This window comes from Alnus glutinosa, chromosome 10 (genome assembly GCF_958979055.1).
Source record: "Alnus glutinosa chromosome 10, dhAlnGlut1.1, whole genome shotgun sequence".
Taxonomy (NCBI): domain Eukaryota; kingdom Viridiplantae; phylum Streptophyta; class Magnoliopsida; order Fagales; family Betulaceae; genus Alnus; species Alnus glutinosa.
In genome coordinates this window covers 14,579,998-14,605,049 of record NC_084895.1, presented here as the reverse complement: position 1 = coordinate 14,605,049, position 25,052 = coordinate 14,579,998, and the positions used below count along the sequence as shown (strand labels likewise).

The 25,052-nt window shown below is 42.3% G+C and overlaps 1 protein-coding gene across 1 annotated transcript; it reads left to right on the top strand.

The window, feature by feature from the left end:
• The first annotated feature begins 11,993 nt into the window (after nt 1–11,993).
• Nucleotides 11,994–12,872, top strand: LOC133879085 (uncharacterized). Its single transcript, XM_062317633.1, has 2 exons — nt 11,994–12,138; nt 12,265–12,872. The coding sequence occupies exons 1-2, from the start codon at nt 11,994–11,996 to the stop codon at nt 12,870–12,872; spliced, it is 753 nt and encodes a 250-aa protein (XP_062173617.1).
• The last annotated feature ends 12,180 nt before the right edge of the window (nt 12,873–25,052 follow it).

The following is a 25,052-nucleotide window of genomic DNA, read 5'->3' as shown; positions in this document are numbered from 1 at the left end:
TTCAGGTTTATATTTCCGCTGCATAGTTAGTTATATGCTATACTCTGATTTACCAGGTGTATATATTATGGGATATATACCATATGTTGGCTTTACGACACATCGTCGTGCTACTGTAAGGACTCGTTTTTAAAGGAAAAAAAAGGAAAAACAGGTCGTCACAGTTATTGATCATCCACCTTCATGGGATCTCCTCCTTCCTCATGCAGAATTTACTTACAACAGTTTTGTTAATAAGAGCACTGGCCTCTCCCCATTTGAAGTTGTTACTGGTACCGAGCCCCGAGTTCCATTGGACCTTGCTACACTACCTAATCCCACTCTAGCTAGTGAAGCAGCCCTGGATTTTTTTCACCATATTCAACAACTTCATAATGAAGTCCGGCGCAAGCTAACAATAAGTGCCCAATCTTACTAGTCTCTGCCGATCCTCATTGTCTTTTTGTTGAATTTCAAGTTGGGGACCCTTTCATGGTCCGTATTCGACCTGAGCGCTATCCTCGTGGTGTTGTTCACAAGCTTCATCATCGTTCTGCTAGTCTGTTTGCAATCCTTAAGCGGCACAGTCCCAATGCTTATCATGTGGATCTCCCTGCCCACCTCCCTTTCAGTCCTATATTCAATGTAAAAGATTTTACTGCCTATGTGGGCCATTTTGAAGAACCTACTTCCCCTTCTCCTTCCTTAAGGGTACCTAATTATGTCAAACCTCAGGATGAAATTGAAGATATTTTGGAGGATCAAATTGTCTCCACCCGACGTGGGGGTTACTAGAAATTCTGAGTTAAGTGGAAGAACTTTCCACCATCTGATTTTTCTTGGCTACAAACTGAAGAGGTTCAGCGCCTTCATCCCGACCTCTATGATGCTTACATCTCTAACAACTCGTTAGAGTCAAGTTCTTTCCCGGTTGAGGGAAATTGACGGAGTCAGCGTTGTGATACTCCAACGTGATGCCATAGTATTAATTACTAATGTCAGTTGTTTATTTTTCAATGTTGTTTGTATTTATTTTCCTCTTCAATAAACGGGCTTGGCCCAAGGTCTTTAGGTTTAGGGTTTATTATCATCTATTTAAATCTCTCTTATAATAGAAGAAGGCATCAGATTATTGAATTCAAGAATTACCTTCTTTCAGCCTCCTAGAGATGGATTTCTCTTATCAATATATGGTGAGATTCCATTGACTGTTAGTTTCCGTTGCTATTCTGTTTTTCTCTATACAAAATTCTGTTTTCAACTAGTTAGCATTTACGTTTGGAACTTTGAGTTTCTATTGCTACGCTGCGTCATGCACTCTCCTTGATCTATGCATTAAGAGATTCATGATTGTGCTCATAATCTAGTTTTTCTTTATTCTCTTGTTTTATGCTTTTTTAGAATTTGTTATTTTACTGTATTGAACGTTTACAATAATAGAAGCTTCAATGCTAATAGAAGCTTTCATGCTATTTGCACACTATTTGTACACAATAATTCTGCAATGGATGATAAATTTTTTAATTTCGAATCATTATGCACATCAAGTTCAAAATACTTAAACTGAAATCTCAAAAAAATCAAGAGGATCATCTCCGTGCACTTATTGGTTCTACAAAGACTATGTCAAACTTTTTACTTCTCCATTTTTTTTTCTCACACAGTTCTTGGCTTCCACCACACAATTGAGACCTTTTTTCTTTTTCTTTTTTTCTTTTCTTTTTTTTTTTTCATTTTCATTTCCCGTGTAAAGTCCCTTACACTAGTAGACTAGTAGTAGCCTGAACCTATTGTGCAATTTTTTTTCCTAGGTTTTGTACTTGTACGCAAAGTTTGTTTCAAAGACTCAGTGGCGGATCCAAATTATTGTGATCGTAAGGGCCAAATTAAAAATATGATAAACATAATTTAAAATAGAAATTCAGTAATTTGTCACACAATGTGTACTGCAAAGTTATATTATAAAAGTTCATTCATATGTGCCAAAATTAATATATTAACAATGACACATGTTGGCACTAGTAAAACAAAAACAGAAATATAAAGTATTTAAAAATCTAGTTTACATCCTCTTACAGAAACAAAATCATCAAGTATCGAAACTAAATTGAAGCTCCCACCAATTTCCCTTTTCAATATATATGACTAAACTATTTGCTAGAAATTTATCCTCAATTTTGTTGTGAAGTTTTGTTTTAACAACTTTCATAGCTGAAAAGGCTCGTTTGGTAGTCGTTGTAAACACTGGAAGAGTCAAAACATGACGAATCAATCTATCAATAAGATGGTTGTCTTTGATTTTTCTGTCCCTGCCAGTCCTTGACATAATTATGCAACGGAAGACAAATTTTTTAATTTTTGTTTTATTTTAATTGGCTGCATTTTGTTGACAAAAACACTTCCATAATATGGACATCGTATTTCCAAAAGAATTATTGTAGGATATTAATTCTAATATGGAAAGAATTGAACAAGGCAAATATCTGTACAGAATATTCCTAAGAAGGAATGTTCCTGGTGAAGAAAATATTCTAACAACTTTACAACTAAAAAAAGTTGGTTTTCTCTACGGCCCGTCCAAACACCCAAATTAATGATAGTGTCTCGACGCCTAACTCAAAACGTCATTGTTCGATACTTGCCCGAATGCCATCAGCGAATGGCTAGGTCAGTAAGTTCACATCCGGTAGAGGTCCGGACGGTCCAGCGGACGCTGAAGTCAGTAGGTTCCTGTTTCCAACGAAATTCGGACGCAGAAGTGAAGACTGCAAACGGATGAGCCTTTTAATGCAACCGTCTGGACACCAAGGTTGTAAGTCCAAACGCACTTAAGCAAATTTGTGAAGTCGCAGTTGTAGGTCTGAATGCCAAAAGACATGTCCAAATGCCGCCTATGGAAATCCGAATTTGAATGCCAAAGGGGCTTCTATGCTGTGTTTTCGTAAGAATTCTATAGTTGAATTCTCAGTGTGCGAAGAGAAAGTTTTTAGAAAGAAATTATTAGATATATTAATTCTCTTAGAGTATTTATGTTGTAACCATTCAACCGTATGAAGCCTATCTAGAGAAGAGCTTTAGTTAAAGGAGTCAATTGAAAAAATCTCAAGAAGGGTCTAGTAGAGAGGCGCTGAAGTATAGGCACTTGTTAGAGTTCAAGGTACAACTACTGCTAAAGTATTGTGAGTACGATTGTCTTGTAACTAACTATTTCTTCTGTTAGTTGATTTCCTGGGTTTGGCTATCATGTGGTTTTTCTCTTTGGTTCAAAGAGTTTTCACTTCGTAATCAAAATATCTATGTCTACCTCTTTATTGCTTTACATATTTTGGTTGCATGCTTGGTTGCGGTTCATACTAGAAATCTAATTATTTTTCAATTGGTATCAGAGCAGGTTCACTCGTTTTTTGATTAATTTCCTAAATGTTATCCTAGACTCCGTTTTTATCATGTCTCTTTTTGACTCTGATAATTGTTAATTAGAAGAAAAAGGTGATATTTCCAAAGCATTTTTTCTTTGATTGAGAAATATTCTGAAATTAGAGATTCTAACAATCAACATTTGAAAAGACTTAAAGATTTTGAAACTGAAAGAGTTAAATTATTTGAAAAAACTAAGTCTTTAGAATATGTCGTGATAGAATCCCAAATTCCTTTGGAAAACTCTTCTAATTCTGATTTGAGTATTGATATTGTTAAATCTCTTTCACATGCTACTTCTGATTCTAGAATCATGTTTGTTAAGCGTAGCATGTCCAATAATCAAACTCATAGAAAGTGTAGGGGCAAAGGAAAAAATATAGATGTTCATGATCATGAAAAATTTGAATCTAAAAATCCTAAATCTTGATCCATCCCTACTTGTCATCACTGTGATATTGTCTGTCATATTCGACCAAACTATTTTCAAATTCGTTCTCAAAAACCTTGGGTTAGAAAACTTGTGCCTAGGAAAGATGAACATGGATTTGAGAATCAAGTAAGAGCCTTAAGTAAACAAGTTCAAATCATAGTGAAAAATTAAAGACTCTTACTTCTAATAAAAAGATTTCTGTCATGATGAGTAATAAGTAAAATCCTAAAGAAAAACAAGTTTGGTTTAAAAAAGAGGATAATCTCTGTTTAGTTGCTCATACTGCCTTAAGTGTGCTTGATACTTGTTTGTAGTATTTGGATAGTGATTGTTCTAAACACATAATAGGTGATAAGACTCTTCTTAAAAAAATCAAGATGGGCAGGGGTGAAAAGATCACTTATGGTGATGGTAGTCAATCCAAGGTCATTGGAAAGGGTCTAGTTGAAAATCTGGGATTTTTGGGTTCTCAAGAAGCTCTATATGTGTAAGGACTCAAGGCCAACTTACTCTGCATCAATCGGTTCTATGATAATGATCTTGTGGTGCAATTTTCGAAGAAAGAATGCAATATCTTCGATTGCAATGGCAAAGGGCTGATGAGTGGAGAAAGACCTGCAGATAACTGCTATGGATTGTCTGGTCTTACCTCAGAGCAGCAAATCAAAATGCAACAAGGCGATAGTTAATAATTGTGAGCTTTGGCAACAACAGTTAAGGCACTTGAATTACAATGATCTGATCAAGATTGCCAACAAAGAAGTGATCAAGCACTTGCCCAAGATTACAAAGATTGAAAAGGGAGTCTATGGACCATGTCAACTGGGAAAGCAAACTCGGGCAGCTCACAAGAAGACCTTTGGTATTGTAGCTGAGCTGAACTCTATTTGGACCATTAATAGAGTCTTAGCTAAGTTTGAAGAACTTTCTGGTCTTAAAGCTAATCCCTCCAAGAATTCTTTCTTCTGTTCAAGGGTCTAGACACTACAAAAAAACTGGCATTTTGTGCGTTTTTTAAATGTCGCTATTCACGAAAAAAGCGTAGCTAATACGTTGGTGTCATTTATCCAGCACCGTTTGCTAAGGGTCGTTGAAGCACAGGTCTGGAATTTTTTTTAACGACCCTTATTCAGTAAGCGCCATAAATTTATGACGCTTCTTCCATAAGCATCATAAATATATTTTTAACAACACTTATTTTGTAAGCGTCATAAATTAAAAATAATGTCTTTTTTGTGTAAATGACGCTTTTTTTTTTTGCGACACTTACATAATAAACGTCATTATTTTGTGATAGCAATGGTATAAACGGCGCTAAAATTTTATGACGCTTATGTATGAAACGTCATTATTTGGTGACACCTAATGTATAAAGAATGTTTAAATTTTATGACATTTTTTGTGTAAGTGTCACAAAATATGAAATTTCCTCATTTTTTAAATCTGTTTTTACCTTATAAAACATCTGCAAAATAACTTAATTGAAAACAAAATCATATGAACAAAATACTATATTATATCATTAGATTGCCAACAATGTAGTCATGTGTATATATATATATATGTATGTATCAATATTGAACCATTACAACTATGAATCACCAAATTAAGTGAAAAGTAAGGTATCAACATTACAACCAAAACCAACTATAACATGCAGCAATATATAGCAGTAAATTAACAACATCGTACCAATTAAAGCAAACCAAACAACAAAACACGTACCAATACCAACATAAAAAGCAAAAAACTACAGCAATTACGTACAACTGAAACAAACTGGAACCAATACATGTCCCAGAATTGACAAATTAATTCTAATATTCTCCCTAGTCTTCTTAAACTTTCATGAACCAATAATTCTAGTATGAACTTCCTAGAATATTGTCTTTGGATTTTGGGTATATATTGCACCATTGTTTCAAAATAAGCAAACTGGGCCTTTTTCAATATCAGATCACTACGCCTGGTGATGGGCCACAGATTGTGCTGAACAATTTTGGCCAGCATACAATGGGCTGGACCTAGAGCACCAATCTTTATGGAGGTCTGACGCCCCTCACCCTGTGGAGCCAGATGGAAGAATTCTCGAAGATCGTCCATAGAGGGAGGAAGCACCACCTCGTTGAAAGGACTGGCGGGCAAATCAAGAACTGGTACCCCAATAAACTGACTGATGATCAGAGGATCAACAGTGATAATGTGTCCATCAACATTGGACTGCAGTACAGTCCCCCGCACTTCATCTTCAGCCACCTCCAGGTTGGCATAAAATAGCCTGACTAGCCTGGTGAGGACAATACAGGCACAGGTGTAGATGTAGTTCCACTGATAATGCTGAATAGTCTCATGGATACTATTCAGTGGAGGCACCATGATGTCAGCACCGACCACATTCCGTTCAGCGATGACGGTTCTGTCCATGATCTTTGCCTGTAATTCGGTCTGTTCCGCCTCTGTCCTTTGTCGGACCCTGCGTTGAGCACTGATGGCAGATATAATTCTGCAAAAAGAAACCAACAAGAATATTCCAAATAATCCAAAAAAAATCTTGTTAGGTTAGCAAAAATTTTAGTAGAGTAACAGCAGTAAAAAGGACTATTATAAATTTAGACAAAGCAAATATCATAGTCCTACAAATAATCCCTACATTCCATGTAAAGCAAATTCTCAAAAACAGTCCTACCACATATGAAATTCTAATAGCTGAGAAACTGAAAAGAATGGGACAAGAAAAATACCTGAAAGGTGATTGAGAATGCAAAGAACCACAAGGGGATGAAAATACACCAAAAACTCCAAATAAAAATACTCACAAGAGAACAAAAAGGAGATTTTGTGGGGTATGAGGGAGAAAGAGTGGCGAGCAGGTATATATAGCTCCTGTAGGTCACCCGTCCGGACGGAGTTTCCAAGACGTCCGGACGCGTGGGCCTCAGGAATGCGCATAACGGTCACTCTCGTTCGGACGAAATAAAGTACCCGTCCGAACGATGGTGACAGCGCACGTGGGTTCGGATGTATAATACGACCTGTCCGGACGATGAGGCACTGTACATGTTCGGACTTCCAGAGAAGACCGTCCGGACTACCAAGCTACACCCGTCCGGACACTAAGGGATACCGTCCGGACGCTCCACACTGAAACACAGAAAAACTGAGAAAAAAAAAATTTACAGAATCAAATTTTCTCAAGACAGTGTCAGAACACGCATGTATAAAAAACTGATGACATAATCAGAAAGCATCTCAAAACTACACAGAGATATAAAAGAGAGTTAAGATTTCAATTAGTACAAACAATTTCCCTGATCATAGAAAATTCAGATAGGCAACTCAACTCAAGCAATGCGTGTGTGTGTCTGAAGACTGATCCCACAAGGTTTGAAGAAAAATCATGACAAAAGCAACCGGATTTCCTAATTAAGAGAGAGAATCCGTGACAGATTAGCCAAAAGTCAAACCTTATACTTACTAGGACTTAGCCATCCTCATCTGATACACTCCCCCTGAGATGCAGCATCAATTTATTTTACTTGTACTATGACAAGATAAATTTTACTTGCTCGTAGAGGGCAAGGTAAATGTACGCACATAAGTAGTAATTGAAACATTTTAATGCACAGAACTTCTTAAGAATTACTGCTTGAATCTGGAGGTATTGCAAACTTAGGGAGTGCCAGAATTTATAGATGCTAGGTTCAACTAGCCTGTGGTCAATTTGACCATCTTATCACAAACCTCTTCTCTCAATCAGAATTTCTAGAAGCAAATAGTCAGAGAAGGAAAATGTACCTTAAGGAGTCTCGGATAGTGCACCTTTTCATCGCATGAGGAAAGAAGCTAGCCTACTTTTGCATAATCAGGAAAATAACTTGGCCAAAAATAGTCATAAATTCTCAAATATATCTAAGCAAAGTAAATTTATGCTCACAGATTTGAGAAATCAGGTGTAGATACATACAATATCTAAACTGCCAAGAAAATAAAATTCTGCAAATTCTCCCCAAATTTTTTTTTTTTTTTTTTTTTTTTTTTTTTTTTTTTTTAATTTTGAAATAAACCAAACAAAAACATGCAATATGGAAATGACATCATATGCAAAGATAAGATCACACCTGTAAATGCCCAATGATGCCTAGTACAGAAAAACAGTCGCCCGACCTACTTTTTCTGTCTTCCCAATAAAGACCTGCAAAGTTCTCACAAGAGAAACAGGGGGCACAACACACTGGTTCCTGGATAACAAGCACATAAATATAACAAGGAAAATATGCTAGCCATCTAACCTGATGCCTTAGGATTAGGAACCAAATCCTAGGCATGAACACCCGAATCTGCTAGGTGCGCCTATTCCCTCTCCTAGGGTAACTGTCCTTCTCAGCCCAAGTATGCCTTCTAGTGGGTGATGGCTGACAAGACTGCATCATCCACTCCATCATGTTTTGCATCCAAACAGGAGGCTCACCAGTGTATTGCTCTTGTGGCCTTCTAAATTGCCTGGGTTTGCTCTTGTAAGTGCCATTCTAATTGGCTGGTACAAACCGCTATTGAGGCCGCTGACGCTGAGGAGCATAAGACCAAGGAGCTTGGAATTGATGTCTTGGTGCTTGATAGGATGCCTGATGCCAAGAGGTTTGATGCTGAGCTGCAGGTATAGTGCCATAATGAGCTTGTCTAGGCATTTCTTTCTTGGCTTTGGCCTTTTGTGCTTTCAAGAGGGAGCACTGAGGCTGTACATGCCCACTGAGTCCGCAGTGATGGCAAATAGGAGGTCTTCTGATGGAATGAGGCTGCTGGATGCCTAGAACATCATCATCGACCTTTTCCTTCTGTTTTTCTTCACTAACTGGAGGAAGCTCTGGGACTGTAGGAGGTACAAATACAATCTTCGAGGAAGAAGGAACATCAGAAGAGGAAGCTACATACCCGAGACCAGTCTTGTCATGTGGGCTCTTTTGGATGGACAGCATACGAGTCAGCTTCTCATCAGTGACTCTTTCTAGCTGGAGCTGTGTCTCAAGTAGCTTTTCCTCGAGCTCCTGTATCTTGAGCAACAATGAACTCCTCTCAATATGCAGACTGTTTAGATCATTGACGTGCTACTTTCGGCCTTTCCTCAGCTTCTCAAACTCCTTGTAGAGTGTCTTGTAGGACTCCTTGAGCTCTACGTCATTCTCACTATGCTCAGAGTAGTATGAGTCTTCTTCTTCAACATATGGGGCCACAAAGGCCAGAAATTTATCAGACTCAAGAGCATCTTCTTCGGACTCATCACTGAGAGTCACGTTATACGCCTTCCCCTTGCCCTTCTTGAGATTCTGGCAATCTGCCCAGATATGCCCATAACCAGAGCATTCAAAACTCGGGGTCCTCTGGGATCTCTCTTCTCTTCATCCTCTGGTTCAGCTTCTCTGAGAGGTTTCTTGGCTTTTTCAGAAAACTTCTTTTTGAAACTGTCATCTTTCATCAATCTTCTTAAATTTTTGGCTAGCATAGCCACAGCTTTTTCTTCGTCCTCAGATTCTTCTTCAGAGGAGGCTTCAACCTTCTTCTTGGAAGCCTTGAGAGCAATGGTCTTCAATTTCTTAACCGGGGGCAGGGACAGCTCGTAAGTTTGAAGAGATCCAACCAACTCTTCAATTTTCATCTCTTCAAGATCTTTGCTTTCTTCAATAGTTGTTACTTTAATCCTGAAACGCTCAGGCAAAGATCTGAGAATTTTTCAGATGAGTTTTACATCCTAAATAGGTTTCCCAAGACTCACCATGGAGTTTCTTAGGTCACTAATTTTGGAGTAAAACTCTCCAAATGTCTCTTCCTCTAACATCTTAATTTCTTCAAATTTTGAAATCAACATTTGAAGTTTGGCAGATTTAACAAGTTTAGTGCCTTCATATGTTGTTTCCAAAATTTGCCATGCTGCTTTAGCTGATTCGCAATTTGAAATTTTGGCGAATTCAGATGGAGAAAGTGCTTGGCATAGAGCATGGAGGGCTTTGTCATTTGAAAGACGAGCATTCTTTTGAGGGACCAGTTCGGGTGTTGCATCCTCTGGTTTGGTCCAACCAGTTTCAACAATACCCCAACAGTCAATAGATTTCAAAAAGAAACACATACATGCCTTCCAATAGCCATAGTTTGAGCCATTAAAGGTAGGAATAGAGTTAAGAGTTTGAGACATATTTAACAAAATAGAAGTCAAATAAAAAAACACTCAAGAAATTAATCTTCTCAGAGTGTACCAAGCTCTGATACCAAATGAAAAATTGAATTTGACTTCAAATTAAAGTGTGTGTGCACAAGTGTCAACAAAAATTAAAGCATAGCGGAAAATAAATGACAGATATTTTTATTGACAAAGTGGAAACTCAGTTAAGAGAAAAACCACTCCGGGGCAGCCAAACCCAGGAATTCCACTATTCAGAAGACAAAGCTAGATACAAGATAGTAACACTCACATGTACCGATGCATTGGTCGTACCTTGCTCTCTAACGTGTAACCCAACACGAACGCTTCCCAACCAGGTTCGCCTACCTGAAGGGGTCTTCAATGGAATCCTTTATCTTAGAGCCGACCTCTAAGATAGACTTCGGTTATAGCACAGCAACAACACACTTCAAAAAGGCTTCAGAGGAATTTCTGACTTCTCTGAGCAGTTGTGGAATTCAATACCGAATTCTTACAGCTCTAAGTGCCCAGAGACCCCTATTTATAGGCTTGGGGTCAGAATAGGCGTCAGGCAAATTTTGCCTTGGAGCGGTCCGGATGGTGAACCAGGGCCGTCTGGACGGACAACTGTGCGACAGGAATTTTTCGAAATTTCCGCGGATAAATCTTTCCTATATAAGAACATCGTCCGGACGGGATGACTCGATTGTCCGGACGGACGCACGTCCGCTGCAAGTAATTTCCATATCAGGCATTGGAGCGTCCGGACCCTGAGAATGAACGTCCGGATGGCTTAACTTCAACATGCAATTTCCATAACTGATGTGCGTGCGTCCGGACCATAGGGGGGAGACGTCCGGACTGTTGAAGTCGAATCGGCAGTTTCCATATACAATGCACCAGCATCCGGACCACAGCTGTCAGACGTCCGAACGGTCAAATTTGAACTGCGATTCTTGCCTTATGGAGATACTTGTCCGGACGGGATACCACATCGTCCGAACGGTTGATTGATTTTCCCTTTCTTAGAACTTAGAAAGAATCAGAGAACCGTTCGAGAACTGAGTAGCGTCCGGACGTGCTGCTGAAACGTCCGGACGGAAGCAAGCTGGCACAGAAGCTTCTCGATACAGTGTAGGGGTCCGGACGGAAGAAGCACATCGTTCGGACGGATGATGCTGGACTGACTGTGTCCAGACGGTATGGCACCTTGTCCGGACGAATGGAGTAGGAACAGTCGGCGTCCGGACGGGATGGCACGATCGTTCGGACGGCTGACAGGGAACTTGAATTTCTTCTGACTTCACTCTGAATAATGGAATCCCTGTTTTGCAGCATCCTTACCCATAAGTGATTTTGCCAAAACACAGAATAAGGCCAAAATACTAACAAACACATCCAATCCAATATTCTAGTTTTGACAAGATCCTTGGAAGCGAAAAACATATAAAACCATTGTCAATATTCTGTCTAAAAACCCAAAACCAGCTTCAAAATTTACGACCCTTCCAAAGAGACATGCATTCAGGTCGTTTCCGAAACAAACGACATGAATTCACGTTCCTTATATTAAAGGACGTGAATAATTCATATCGTTTTCTGAACAAGGGATGTGAATCCACATCTCTTTTAAAAGTGATGTGAATTCACGTCATTCTTTAAGAAGGGACATAAATTTACGTCCTTTTATAAAAATGACGTGAATAATTTATGTTGTTTGTTGTACGAAGCATCATAATTTATTTAGTTCACGAAATTTATAAAAAAAAAATATCATTTTTAAAAGAGACGTGAAAATTTAATTTACCGTCCTTTAAGAGTAAAAGACGTGAAAGTTACGTCATTTTGAAATGTAGGATGCTAACTCAAAAATTAATGTCGCTTGTTGCAAACGACACACACACAAAAAAAAAAAAAAAAAAAAAGGTCACGAAATGCCGGTTTTTTTGTAGTGAGAAGAATGATAAGGTAGCTTTTTTAGATGTGCTTCAAATGCCGGAAGGTTCCCTGCCTGTCCGGTATTTGGGAGTCCGTCCAATTACTAAAAGGCTCTCGGCTTTTGATTGTGAGGTTTTAGTTGCCAAGATCTCAGGGAAGATTGACTCTTGGTTGGTGAGAAATCTGTCTTTTGCTGGCTGTTTACAGTTGATTTCTTTTGTTCTTTTTAGTCTTCAAGTTTTTTGGGCTAGTATTTTCATTCTGCCTAAGAAGGTCATTTGAATATTTGAGCAGAAGTTTAATAGTTTTCTGTGATGTGAGAAAGATGCAAAAGCCAAGGCTAAGGTGGCTTGGGAAAAGCTGTGCTGTCCTAAGTCTGAGGTGGGGCTTAGGCTAAAGAGACTTGAAGAGTGGAATTGTGCAGCTATGTTGAAGCACATTTGGAGTCTCTTTGCCCAATCCGGTTCTATTTGGGTTGCTTGGGTGGACTCTTATTGGCTAAAGAGGAGGAGCTTGTGGAATATCTCCATCCCCAAAGTTTGTTCTTTGAGCTGGAAAAAGTTGCTCAATCTTAGGAAATTGCTAAGAAGTTCATTAGCTTTAAAGTGGGTGAGGGTACATCTATCTCTCTCTGGTTCGACCTCTGGCACCCAGCTGGTAGATTTTCTGGATACTTATGGCTTTCGTATTGTTTATGCTATTGGACGCAGTCTTGATGCCCAACTTTCTTTTGTTATCAAGAATGGGAAATGGTCATGGCTGCCTGCTAGGTCGGATGCCCTTGTGGAAATTCAGAATAGGCTGTTTGATGTTTATATTGGGGATAGGGATATTCCGGTTTGGAGTTCAAAAAATTGGGTTTATTCATGCACTGATACATGGAATTGTCTTAGGACAAAATTTTCGGAGGTCCCTTGGTGTAATGTTGTCTAGTTTCCTTTGGCTATTCCTAGGCACGCTTTTATTTTGTGGCTTGTTTTCCGTGATGCCCTTGTTACTAAGGACCGGATGTGTTGGTGGGGGTTTGAGGGAAATACCCTTTGCAGATTCTGCCTATGGTGGACAAGAATCCATAGCCCATCTTTTCTTCCATTGCAGTTTTTACAGAAGAATATGGAGAAATTTGATGTCTCTTTCTTTGATTCAGAATCCTTGTGTGGAATGGAATGATATAGTGAATTGGTTCTATAAGATGGAAGGTTGTAGTTTCCAGGTGCTTATCTGTAAACTTTGTTTGGCAGCAGTTGTGTATCACTTGTGGTGCTTGAGAAATGACTTATGTCATGGGAACACCCCCCAAACTGAAGAGGCTCTTGTAGCTCGTATCAATGAGACACTACAAAAAAAGTCACTATTGGCCGCGTGTCTATAGTACCGGTTACTGTAGACACGCGTCCACCTACCCACGTATCTTTCTGACAACATGGCTAGGGGTATATACAACCCAATTGGCCGCGTGTAATTAATCCACGTGGCCAATTGGACACGTGTATTAAATACACGCGTGTATTAATCCACGCGTCCAATTGGATGCGTGTAAAAATACACACGTCCAATTGGACACGTGTATTTTATACACGCGTTTATCTGGACACGTGTATAAAATACGCGTGTCCAATTGGAAGCGTGTATTTTTACACGTGTCCAGATGTTGCCACGTGTATAAAATACACGTGGCCAACTGTTATTTTTTTTCAAATATATATTAAAAAAAAAAAAATTGTTTTGTGTTCATTTTTTTTTTAAAAAAAAAAACTCCTTATTTTATTAACTATATATCATAATCTTAAATTTGTACTATATATATATATATATATATATATATATATATATATATATATATATATATATATATATATATATATATATATATATATATATAATTACGGTGTACATAGCATATACACATAAGGTTAGGTTTTAAGGCTATATGCTATATGTAAATTCTATACTTGGAGTTTACATGTTGAGTTCCTTATTTATATATATATGGTATACTGATAAGTACATTGTTGGTACAGTTTCCGGTATGGTGAAGTGTCGCCTGGTGATTCGCTATTGGATTCTGATCTACTACTCCAATCCTGCAAAAATAACAAACAACTCGTCGGGGGTGCCGACTACGCCCACTCCGATGCCTAAGTCAGTTCAAATCAATTTTCTGAAGAGTATTTTCAGTCTCAATCTCAAGAGCTCAGAGAATTCGTCATCTCATACCTGGTGCGGTGGTCTTTATTTATAGGCCGGGCTTGCGGTCTTACCAGACTTGCAACCTTACCAGAATTCTTGACGCCTAGTTGGATTAGGAGTTTGAGTCCTAGCTTAGTTGAATCTTATCTTCAGAGAATTCGAATGAGATTGTAGAATCCGCAGTTGATTGCGTTTGTACCTCTTTAAATTTGATTCCGTATCAATAACTACCTTATCCCATTAATTATGGAATTGTGGTTTTATTCCTGATCTTCTGGAATTCTATCCTTATCGTATTCTGAGACATCTGCGGCATACTTTCAACCAACCTCCGAGGTGATGATATCCGAGATATGTTCGCTCTACCTTGGAGATCTCGAGATATCGCCGCACCATAACAGGGTTGTGAAAGGACGAGACGTTATTACTCCGAGACGTTACTACACCAACTTGATGTCACTCCGAGGTGATATCACACCGACTTGATGTCACTCCGAGGCGATATCACACCGACTCGATATCACCCCGAGGCGTTATTACTCCGAGACACAAATACCCGAGATATGTTCTCTCCGTTCAGACTAGGAGATCTCAGGATGTTTTATATACCGTAACCTGGAATGTTAAGACCGAGACGTCATTATACCTCCAAGATGTCTTTATACCTCTGAGATGTCTTTATACCTAGATGATCTTTTCTTTGCTGGGCGGAACAAATGTCCGAGACATAACTCCGAGATGTTTTCTGAATCCACGTGTCTCTAGGGTTAATTTTATCCCTAACAGTTACCTCCCCTAATTCTCTGATTTCAGAAATAAATGGAAATAAGAGAATTACTTTCCGTCTGCCAACCTGTACCTGCTATTGTGAAGGGCGCGTCTTTTTAATAATTCAAACATTTAAACCTTGCCGCTTCTTTTTCCAATGAAGACGTCAGCTCTGTACCACCGTCCTTTGTCATCATGAAACGGTACTATCGAGGTAGCACATTTAATTCTTGAATACGGAACGCGTGCCTTTTCAACTTCGGAGATTTTGAAATGATGGCGCCTTTTGTTATTTTGAACACGTAGAGGAGGGGGTATTTAAAGTTTTGAACACTTTCACTGTTCATTCCTCATCATTTACCTATTCTCTCTCTCGATCCTCCATTGTTTAACTCTTTTCTTTCTCTGTATCCTCTGTTTCTACCTTTCTTCTTTCTTCCATGGCTCCTAAGAAAGCTGTCTCGGCTGCTCCTGCTACGTCTTGGGCTCGGACGAAAAGGTCCGACGGCTTCATGGATCTCTCTCCCTTGGAGAGTAGGGTGGACACCGCCATTTTTGCGAAGCATGAGGGTGTTCTTCGTCTGAACTACGAAATTCCTCCAACGGTGAGGATGTTCTATCAAGCACCTGGAGCTCGGCTTATTGATGGCGGCGACATCACCTTGTATGAGAGGATGTTTCTTGCTGGGCTACGGTTACCATTTCCGGAGATTGCTCGGGACTTCGTCCTTTTTTTGATGGTTGCACCCAGTCAGATTATGCCCAATGCCTGGAGGTATCTGTTTGCTTCTTACATCCTTTAGAGGCTTGTGTTGAAGAAGGAGATGAAGATCCTGCAATTTTTCAACATCTACAGTCCGAGGCAAACTTCAGAGGGGATGATTGAACTCTGTGTTCGTCACCCGCCTGTCTTCATCAAGCTCAAGAGTGGGTTAACAAACAATAAATTCTGGGAAATGCAATTTTTCAGAGTTTCTGGGGAGTGGGAATGCCCTGAAGGTACTTTTCTGCCTGAAAACCGTAGGATGCCTCGGACCTGGCAATTGCTACGACCTGACCGAAGCGACCCCCCTTCACTCAGTGTATCCGACCTGGAGGATGTCAAGAAGATAAGTGGGTGGTCCGCAGCTAGAGTCAAGGCTGACAAGTTTGAGGAAGTTGATTTTGATAGTCTTGTCACCGAGGAGACCTTAAGGCAATTTCTCGGATACGACATCCCGAGAGACAAACAGCTCATTACCAAGAGAGGGGCTATTAAGAAGAGGAATGATGCCCCTCCATCTCCGAGGCCTGTTACTAAGAAGAGGCCATTTAAAAGTACTGAAGAAGTCCCCGAAGATATCCCTCTGCGGAAGAAACAAAGCATTCCTCTAGCTGCCTTGGGTGCAAGGAGAACTCCCCCTTCGGTACCGTCATCCGGAGTAAACGTTGAAGAGGGATCTGCAAGTTTTAGGGGTTTCGTTCCGGAAGTTTCTCCTACTCCGGAAGCTAGTGCTGCTCCTTCCTTTATTTTAAGGGATGAGTCTGGTTCCGAGGCATCATATCAGGGTGAACAGGGTGTAGAAACTTCATTTGAGGAACCTCCTCTCGGATCTTCGACAGTGATTACCCCAGAACCAGAGAGATCTGGAGAAGGAGATGAAACTGTTCCTGGGGCCCGAGCCACGCGTAGGGTAAAACATCCGGCCAGAAAGCGAAAGTTCACAGCGCAGGACCGAATTGCTGAAAAGATCTTGGAGGCCGAGCGAATGTGGGGCAAGGCGGTTATAAGACCTTCTGATGCCGAGGAGGTGCGTCAAGAGCCCGCTACTTCAGGTGGTGAATCTCTTGAAGAAAGGGATGAAGAAGCTGGCACCTCCCGAGATGAACCTTTTACTAAGGAGTTTGAAGCCGAAGGTACTCCCCGGACTCCTTCCTCGAAACATCCTGAAACTCCACCACCTCCCGAGGAAAACCGTGAAACGGGGCATGCCACCCCCCAAGCTCCATGTTCTACACCTGTACAACTTGAAACTCACACTGGAGCACCTGAGGTTGAAAATATCGAAGAGCCTAGAACTCCTCGGGAAGCGGCTGATCAGGATATGCCGGGCGCCACTTCTGAAGTACAGGGTGCAAGTCAACCCGAAGTAACTCCCCATCTCGGAGTGCCTGGAGAGTTTCAGATCGACTCCGAGAACATCATTTCTGAAGCAGGTGTGCTTCCCGAGTCTTCTATTAGGAGCGGGTCTCGTGTTGAGGCCAGCCCTTCCAGATTAAGATCTAATGGGTCCGAAGCGGCTCCAAGTACAGAGGCTGTACCTCCTGTGGGTCCTAGCTCCTCTTCTAGGGTCTCAGCTGGTTTCGAAGTTTTGGGTAGAGGCCTTCTGGGTCATCCAATGGAGGCCATAAAGAACCTAATTCCCGAGGGGTATCTGGGAAATGCAGGGGTGTCTTCTCCCGAGAAGATTGCCCAAGGCATTCTTATCTCTCATTATCAGGTAAGTTTCTAAAACCAGGCCTTTTCATTCTATCCACTTTTCGGTTCTTGATTCTGACTTTGCTTACTTTTCTCTTTATAGCTTCTTGTGAAGATGACCGCCCTCTGGCAGAAGTACGAAAATCGTCCGGCGCCCCCTCCTGTTCCTGCCCTTGAAGTGCAAGCTCGCATCTCGGGCTTGGAGAATGAAGTTGCGGCACTGAAGGTCCTTCTTCAATCTAAGGATGAGGAACTCGCATCCTCGGGATTCGACTATATCCGAGATGCGTTCTGTTAATGCTCTTTTGAAGAAAGAAGTACTGGAGGCCAATGATCGGTATACACGTTCTGTTGCAAGCCTTTCTACCGAGCTGGACTGTGCAGACCAGTTGTCCATTCGTTTGTCGGTCGTGCAGAACGAATGCTCCGAAGCGTACAAAAACGCTCTGAATGCCGAAGCTGAAAAGGATAAACTGAAAGCTGAAGTTGAGCGTCTTGAGGCCGAGAGAAATAAAGCTGTTAAGGCGCAGGACCATTCGGAGAGCCTCTTACTTAGGCTCAAGGTTAGATATGACACGGATCGGGCGAAGCTCAAGCGTTATCTGAAGCAATTGAGCTATGTACCATACCTTCGGGACCAGAGTTGGGCTTGGGGGTGTAATTGGGGTTTCGAAAACTTTCGAACCTTGGTAACGAATCCCCAATATAAATTCGACCCCGAGACGGTTGGGCCGATGCTTGTTGGTTTTCCTGAAGAAGCCATCTTAGAGATGGAAGAGTTCGGTAAGGACTTTATGCCTGATGTTCTGAGTTGGGGTGATGACACGCCAGATCCTCGAGAAGATCCTCTTGACGATCCTGCAAGCTAGAAGCTGTGCTTTGTCCTGAACCTTTCTTTTTCTTTCTTTTTCTTTTTATCAACCTGTACAGAACTTCAAATATGAAATCTTTTTGAATGAAACTCTTACCTTTTAATTCTTTCTTTTCTGATCATAGCATTCGGAGGAGCCTTTTACTTAGGCATTCTTTTCTGCAATCCCTTCAAGTTATCTGAGGAACAAACTATCTTGAATGCTCTTTTCCTTTAAATCTTCTGACTTTGTCATGGTATCCTTTCCATAACCCTTTCGGGTCGTTCGAAGAAAGGATTTGAACCAATTCATCATCTTATCCTTCGGAAACCTCCAACCGGGAGGTTTCAACCCTTTGTATCCTTTCCCTGGCCCTTTCGGGCTGTTCGAGGAAAGGATTCGGGCGGATTCTAATCGGGATATCCATCATCTTATCCTTCTGAAACCTCCAATCGGGAGGTTTCAACCCTTTGTATCCTTTCCCTGGCCCTTTCGGGCTGTTCGAGGAAAGGATTCGGGCGGATTCTTCTTTGGATATCCTTAGCCTTATCCTCCGGAAACCCCCAACCGAGGGGTTTCAACCCTTTGTATCCTTTCCCTGGCCCTTTCGGGCTGTTCGAGGAAAGGATTCGGGCGGATTCTAGTCCTCATCCTTCGGAAACCTCCAACCGGGAGGTTTCAACCCTTTGTATCCTTTCCCTGACCCTTTTGGGTTGTTCGAGGAAAGGATACGGGCGGATTTCTTTCCCGAACATCCCCACCATAACTCTTTCAAGTCATTCGAGGTGGGGAGTCAGATGGACGCTGATGTAGCTTGATCATCTTTGGGGAAGTTTGATGAAGAAGTGCTTCCATGCTATCCCGAGCTGCTGCTCATAGATTGATCGAATCTAGGAGACTCTCTGTTCTTTCTTGTTCTCGGTTTTGGACTAACCGAGAAGCTTCGGATATTCTCAGTCTTCCTGTAACCCCTAATCGAGGGATTTCTTTCTATTGCATCCTTTCCATGACCCTCTCGGGTTGTTCGAGGAAAGGATGGAAGTGAATTCTTTTCTAAGTATAACTCAGATTGATTCTCGGATTTCTGCAATTGTAAATATGTACTGGAAGTAGACATTCTTTATTGAATATGAAATTGTTTGGAAAAAGCTGGAAAAAGCAATAAATTACATAAAATATTTCTTCAGGTGCTCGGCATTCCATGATCTCGGGAGTATCTTCCCTATCTCGGTCATTAAGCGATAAGCTCCCTTCTGATGGCATCCTACTACCTTATAGGGACCTTCCCATCCGGGTCCCATTTTGCCTTCCGCTGGATCTTTCGTCATTAAGCTCACCTTCTTGAGTACCCAATCTCCGAGCTGGAACTTTCTGGGCACCACCTGTTTGTTAAAGTACCGAGCCGTTCGATTCTGATATGCTGCCCATGTGACGTGAGCATCGTCTCTTTTCTCCTGCAAAAGATCCAGGTGTACCTTAGCATTTTCGTTGTTAAGTCCTGGATTGTAGTGAGCTACCCGGAAGCTTGGAGATCCTACTTCGACTGGTATCACCGCCTCGGTTCCATACGTAAGTGAGAATGGTGTTTCGCCCGTTGGAGTTCTTCTGGTGGTTCGGTACGACCACAGCACTTCTGGAACATATTCAACCCATGCTTCTTTCTTCTTATCAAGCTTTTTCTTCAAAGTCTTTACCAGGGTCTTATTCGTCGCCTCTACCTGACCGTTTGCCTTTGGGTATAGTACCGAAGCATAATGGTTTCGGACACGGAGCTCCGAACACCACTTCCGAAATGGTTTGCAGTCAAACTGCTTCCCATTATCCGTGACGAAAGCATGAGGAATCCCAAACCGGCACACCACCGACTTCCAGAGGAAAGTTATAATATTCGCTGTGGTTATAGCTGCTAATGCTTCTGCTTCTGCCCATTTAGTAAAATAGTCTACAGCTACAACCAAGAACTTCCGTCCACCTTTCCCTACCGGCATTGGGCCAACTATATCCACTCCCCACTTTGCAAATGGCCATGGAGAAGTGAGGGGGTGAGCTTCTCGGGACTTGCTTTCATGATTCTTGAGAACCTCTAGCACTTGTCACAGGTTTTGACGAGAAGAGCCGAATCTTTCTTGATCGTAGGCCAATAGTAGCCTGCTTGGATGGTTTTTTGTGCCAACATCCTTCCTCCTGAGTGGTCTCCGCACACACCTTCATGGATTTCCCTAAGAACATAATTCGACTCGGCCTTGGAGAGGCATTTGAGCAGGAGTTCGGAATATCCTCTTTTGTACAGTATCTCCCCGAGAAGGCAGAACCATGCTGCTTGTATCTTCACCCTCCGAGCCGCGACCTTGTCTTTGGGCAGCAACCCATTTCTAAGGAACTGGATAATGTCCCTTGCCCATTCTGGTTCATCTGGTGCTGAGTCTGCTTCCATAACCTTGGTCTTCGGGGCTATCGAAGGCTCGGTCAGAACAATAACTTGCCTCCTTGATGCTTCAATCTCTTCTTCTGTTCCCGATGCAATCTTCGAGAACTCATCGGCTCAGATGTTTTCCTCCCGAGGTATCTTTGTGATGACAAACCTTTCGAAATAGGATTGGAATCACCGTACCTCTTCCAAATACCTGGCCATTCAATCTTCTTGTGCTTCGAATTGCCCTTGGACTTGGCCTACGACCACCTGAGAGTCACTCCGGATTTCGACATTAGTTGCCCCCATCTCTCGGGATAATGCCAAACCCGCTATCACCGCTTCGTACTCAGCTTCATTGTTCGTCGCAACGAAGTCCAGTTTTACAGCAAAACCGAACTCTTGTCCTTCGGGATTCCTGAGGAGGACTCCTACTCCGCTTCTGCCCCGTGTGGAAGAGCCATCTACGAAAACAACCCAGGTTGACTCCTTAGGAAGTTCTTCTGCTTCAGGAATGTTGCAGAATTCTACCAGGAAATCTGCCAGAACCTGTCCTTTGATAGCCGTCCGAGGATGAAACTCGATATCAAATTGTCCGAGTTCCACCGCCCAGTTGACTAATCTTCCCGAGAGGTCAGGTTTTTGCAACACCTTCTTCATCGGATACTCAGTTAGAACTCTGATAGCATGAGCCTGAAAGTATGGCCTCAATCTTCTGGCTGAAATAATCAAAGCGAACGCCAACTTCTCGATCCGAGGATACCTTTCTTCCGCGCCATGCAATGCTTTACTTGTAAAGTAGTCTGGTTTCTGAACTCCTGAATCTTCTCGGATTAGCACCGAGCTTACTGCTGAGGGAGATACTGCCAGATAGAGATAAAGAATCTCCCCCTCAGTTGGGCGGCTCAACAGTGGTGGATTGGCTAGGTATTCCTTCAACTTCCTGAAAGCCTCCTCACACTCCTCACTCCACATAAATGCTTTTCGTAAAATTTTAAAGAAGGGAAGGTACTTATCTTTTGACCGTGTATGAAACGGTTCAGGGCTGCAATCCTTCCTGTCAGTCGTTGGAGTTGTTTCGTTGTTCTCGGGGCCTCCATCTCGAGGACAGCTCTGACTTTCTCTGGATTAGCTTCAATGCCCCTCTACGACACCATAAACCCCAGAAACTTGCCTGAAGAAACTCCGAAGGCACACTTCGCGGGGTTGAGCTTCATGTTGTATTTTCTTAGAGTCCGAAAAGTCTCTCGGAGGTCTTCTATGTGTCTGTTTGCCCGAACACTTTTAACCAGCAAGTCATCTACGTATACTTCAACGTTTCGACCAATTTGACTTTGAAACATCAGGTTCACAAGTCGCTGATATGTGGCCCCCGCATTCTTCAGTCCGAAGGGCATCATCTTATAGCAGTAAAGTCCTCGGTCTGTGATGAAAGCAGTTTTTTCCTGGTCTGCTTCTTCCATGTAAATCTGATTGTATCCCGAGAAGGCATCCATGAAGCTTAAGAGCTCGTGTCCGGCCTTCGAATCAACCAATAAATCTATCTGAGGCAGAGGAAAGCTATCCTTCGGACATGCTTTATTCAGGTCGGTGAAATCTACGCACATCCTCCACTTGTCGTTAGACTTCTTAACCAGCACCACATTGGCCAGCCACTCGGGATAATCCACCTCTCGGATGAATCCAGCTTTCAGCAACTTCTCTACTTCTTCTACAACAGCCGCGTTTCGTTCGGCGGCAAAGGCCCTTCTTCTCTGTTTCACAGGGCGATAATTTGGGTCCACATTTAGCTTATGGACAATAACCGAGGGATCAATCCCTGGCATATCTTCATGGCTCCAGGAAAATACATCTTTGTTGCGCCTCAAGAATGCCACCAGCTCTTCCTTCATAGGTTGAGGGAGTTGTGAGCCTATATGAACTTTCTTTCTTGAGTCACCTATCTCGAACTCCTCCAAAGCTTCCACAGGCTCCCCCAACGGTGATTGCTATTTTCCATCTTCCTTAGTTTTCTCCCCCCGACTGGCTCTCGGCTTCTTCCTCTTCTTTCTTCTTGTCTCGGTTGATAATTTCTCCTATCATCCCGATCCTCCTCCCTCCTGGGCCTCGGATAATGGTCTCGCTCCTGTTGACTCCTCTCATTGACGAGAAATCGGACTAGCTTCCCATTCTCGATGAATTTCTCGATCAACTGCCTCAATGATACACACTGCTCGGTCAGATGACCGTATGAATCATGGAAGGCACAGTACTTGTGAGCCAAGCGCAGGGGCGGATCTCCTGGAATGGGTCTCGGTCTCTGGTAATTTGGATCTTTCTTGAGTTCCATGAGCACCTCGGTGAAGGAGGCGTTCAATGGTGTCCACTTGTAATCTCCGAAATTCTTTTTTGCCTTCTTGTATTCTCCAAGGCCGGCGTCCTGTATGGGTTCAGGATTCTTCTTTTTCTTGGGCTTCTCGGTGGACGGCTGTTGTTGTTGCTGGGAGTTATCAAGAAGGGCCCAGAGCGTTTCTTCATGATTGATGTACCTGTCCATCTTCACCATAAAGGTATGAAGATCTTTTGGTGGTTTCAACGCCAGTTCTGCCATCAAAGGTCCATCTTTCTTCAGGCCTTGGAAGATTGCTCCGTAGATGAAATCATCTGGTGCACTCTTTGTGTCCAGCTTCTCCTGGTTGAATCTCCATAGATAGTCTTTTAGAGACTCGTTTGGCCCCTGCCGTACAGAAAGTAGGTACCCTCGGGGTTTTCTTCTTGCTCTCCCTGACACAAATTGGGCCAGGAATTTTCTTCCAAGGGCTTCGAAACAATCAATTGACCTCTGTGGGAGATTCCTGAGCCAGTCTCGGGCCTTTCCTGACAAGGTGAGAGGAAAAGCTCGGCATGCCACAGCATCTGGTGTCTTATGCAGGGAGACATGGGATAGGAAATTGTCCAAATGCTCCACTGGATCTTCACTACCTGAAAAAACAGGGATGTCAGGTACCTTGAATCTTCCGGGTAGATCGAAGTTGGATACTTCTTCGGTGAATATCGACTCCTTGTGCTGAAAGAGGTTGTCAACGAGAGACTCCTTCCCATCACGCTTCTGGTCAATTGTTTTCGACAATGCATCATATTTTGCACCCAGGTCCTGGACCATCTTTTGCAACCTCCTTTCGGACTCTGTTGGTGGAACCGGATTCATGGGCTCTCCATGGTCCTCGTTCCGCGGCCCGGCTCCCTCTCCCAACCTTTCAGGATTTCCCTCAGGGTTTGTCCCATCGACTGCATCATGGTTGAATGGCGGCGGAGTCTGAGCGGCTATCAGCACAGCATTCTGAGCTAGCAAATCCTCCACATTCTTCTGTGCCTGGGCCAACTGTTGACTTAGTTGGGTTATTCTGGCCTCTGGTCCAGCAGATTCTGCTTCTTCACGAACATCATCTCGGTTGGTGGGTGGCACCTCTTCTCGTGCTTCGTTTTGAGTCGGGTTTGAACGTCTCGTAGTCACCATCACGGATTTGTTTTTCGTAAGAACAACTTATCGTTCCCACAGACGGCGCCAAACTGTTGGTACAGTTTCCGGTATGGTGACGTGTCGCCTGGTGATTCGCTACTGGATTCTGATCTACTACTCCAATCCTGCAAAAATAACAAACAACTCGTCGGGGGTGCCGACTACGCCCACTCCGATGCCTAAGTCAGTTCAAATCAATTTTCTGAAGAGTATTTTCAGTCTCAATCTCAAGAGCTCAGAGAATTCGTCATCTCATACCTGGTGCGGTGGTCTTTATTTATAGGCCGGGCTTGCAGTCTTACCAGACTTGCAACCTTACCAGAATTCTTGACGCCTAGTTGGATTAGGAGTTTGAGTCCTAGCTTAGTTGAATCTTATCTTCAGAGAATTCAAATGAAATTGTAGAATCCGCAGTTGATTGCGTTTGTACCTCTTTAAATTTGATTCCGTATCAATAACTACCTTATCCCATTAATTATGGAATTGTGGTTTTATTCCTGATTTTCTGGAATTCTATCCTTATCGTATTCTGAGACATCTGCGGCATACTTTCAACCAACCTCCGAGGTGATGATATCCGAGATATGTTCGCTCCGCCTTGGAGATCTCAGGATATCGCCGCACCATAATAGGGTTGTGAAAGGCCGATACGTTATTACTCCGAGACGTTACTACACCGACTTGATGTCACTCCGAGGCGATATCACACCGACTTGATGTCACTCCGAGGCGATATCACACCGACTCGATATCACCCCGAGGCGTTATTACTCCAAGACACAAATACCCGAGATATGTTCGCTCCGTTCAGACTAGGAGATCTCGGGATGTTTTATATACCGTAACCTGGAATGTTAAGACCGAGACATCGTTATACCTCCGAGATGTCTTTATACCTCCGAGATGTCTTTATACCTAGACGATCTTTTCTTTGCTG

Bases quoted from the DNA above. Each gene is read 5' to 3' on its own strand.
- LOC133879085 (XM_062317633.1), top strand. From the start codon at position 11,994: ATGCCGGAAGGTTCCCTGCCTGTCCGGTATTTGGGAGTCCGTCCAATT. The intron at 12,139-12,264 runs GTTTACAGTTGA...GATGTGAGAAAG, and splicing joins AAATCTGTCTTTTGCTGGCT to ATGCAAAAGCCAAGGCTAAG.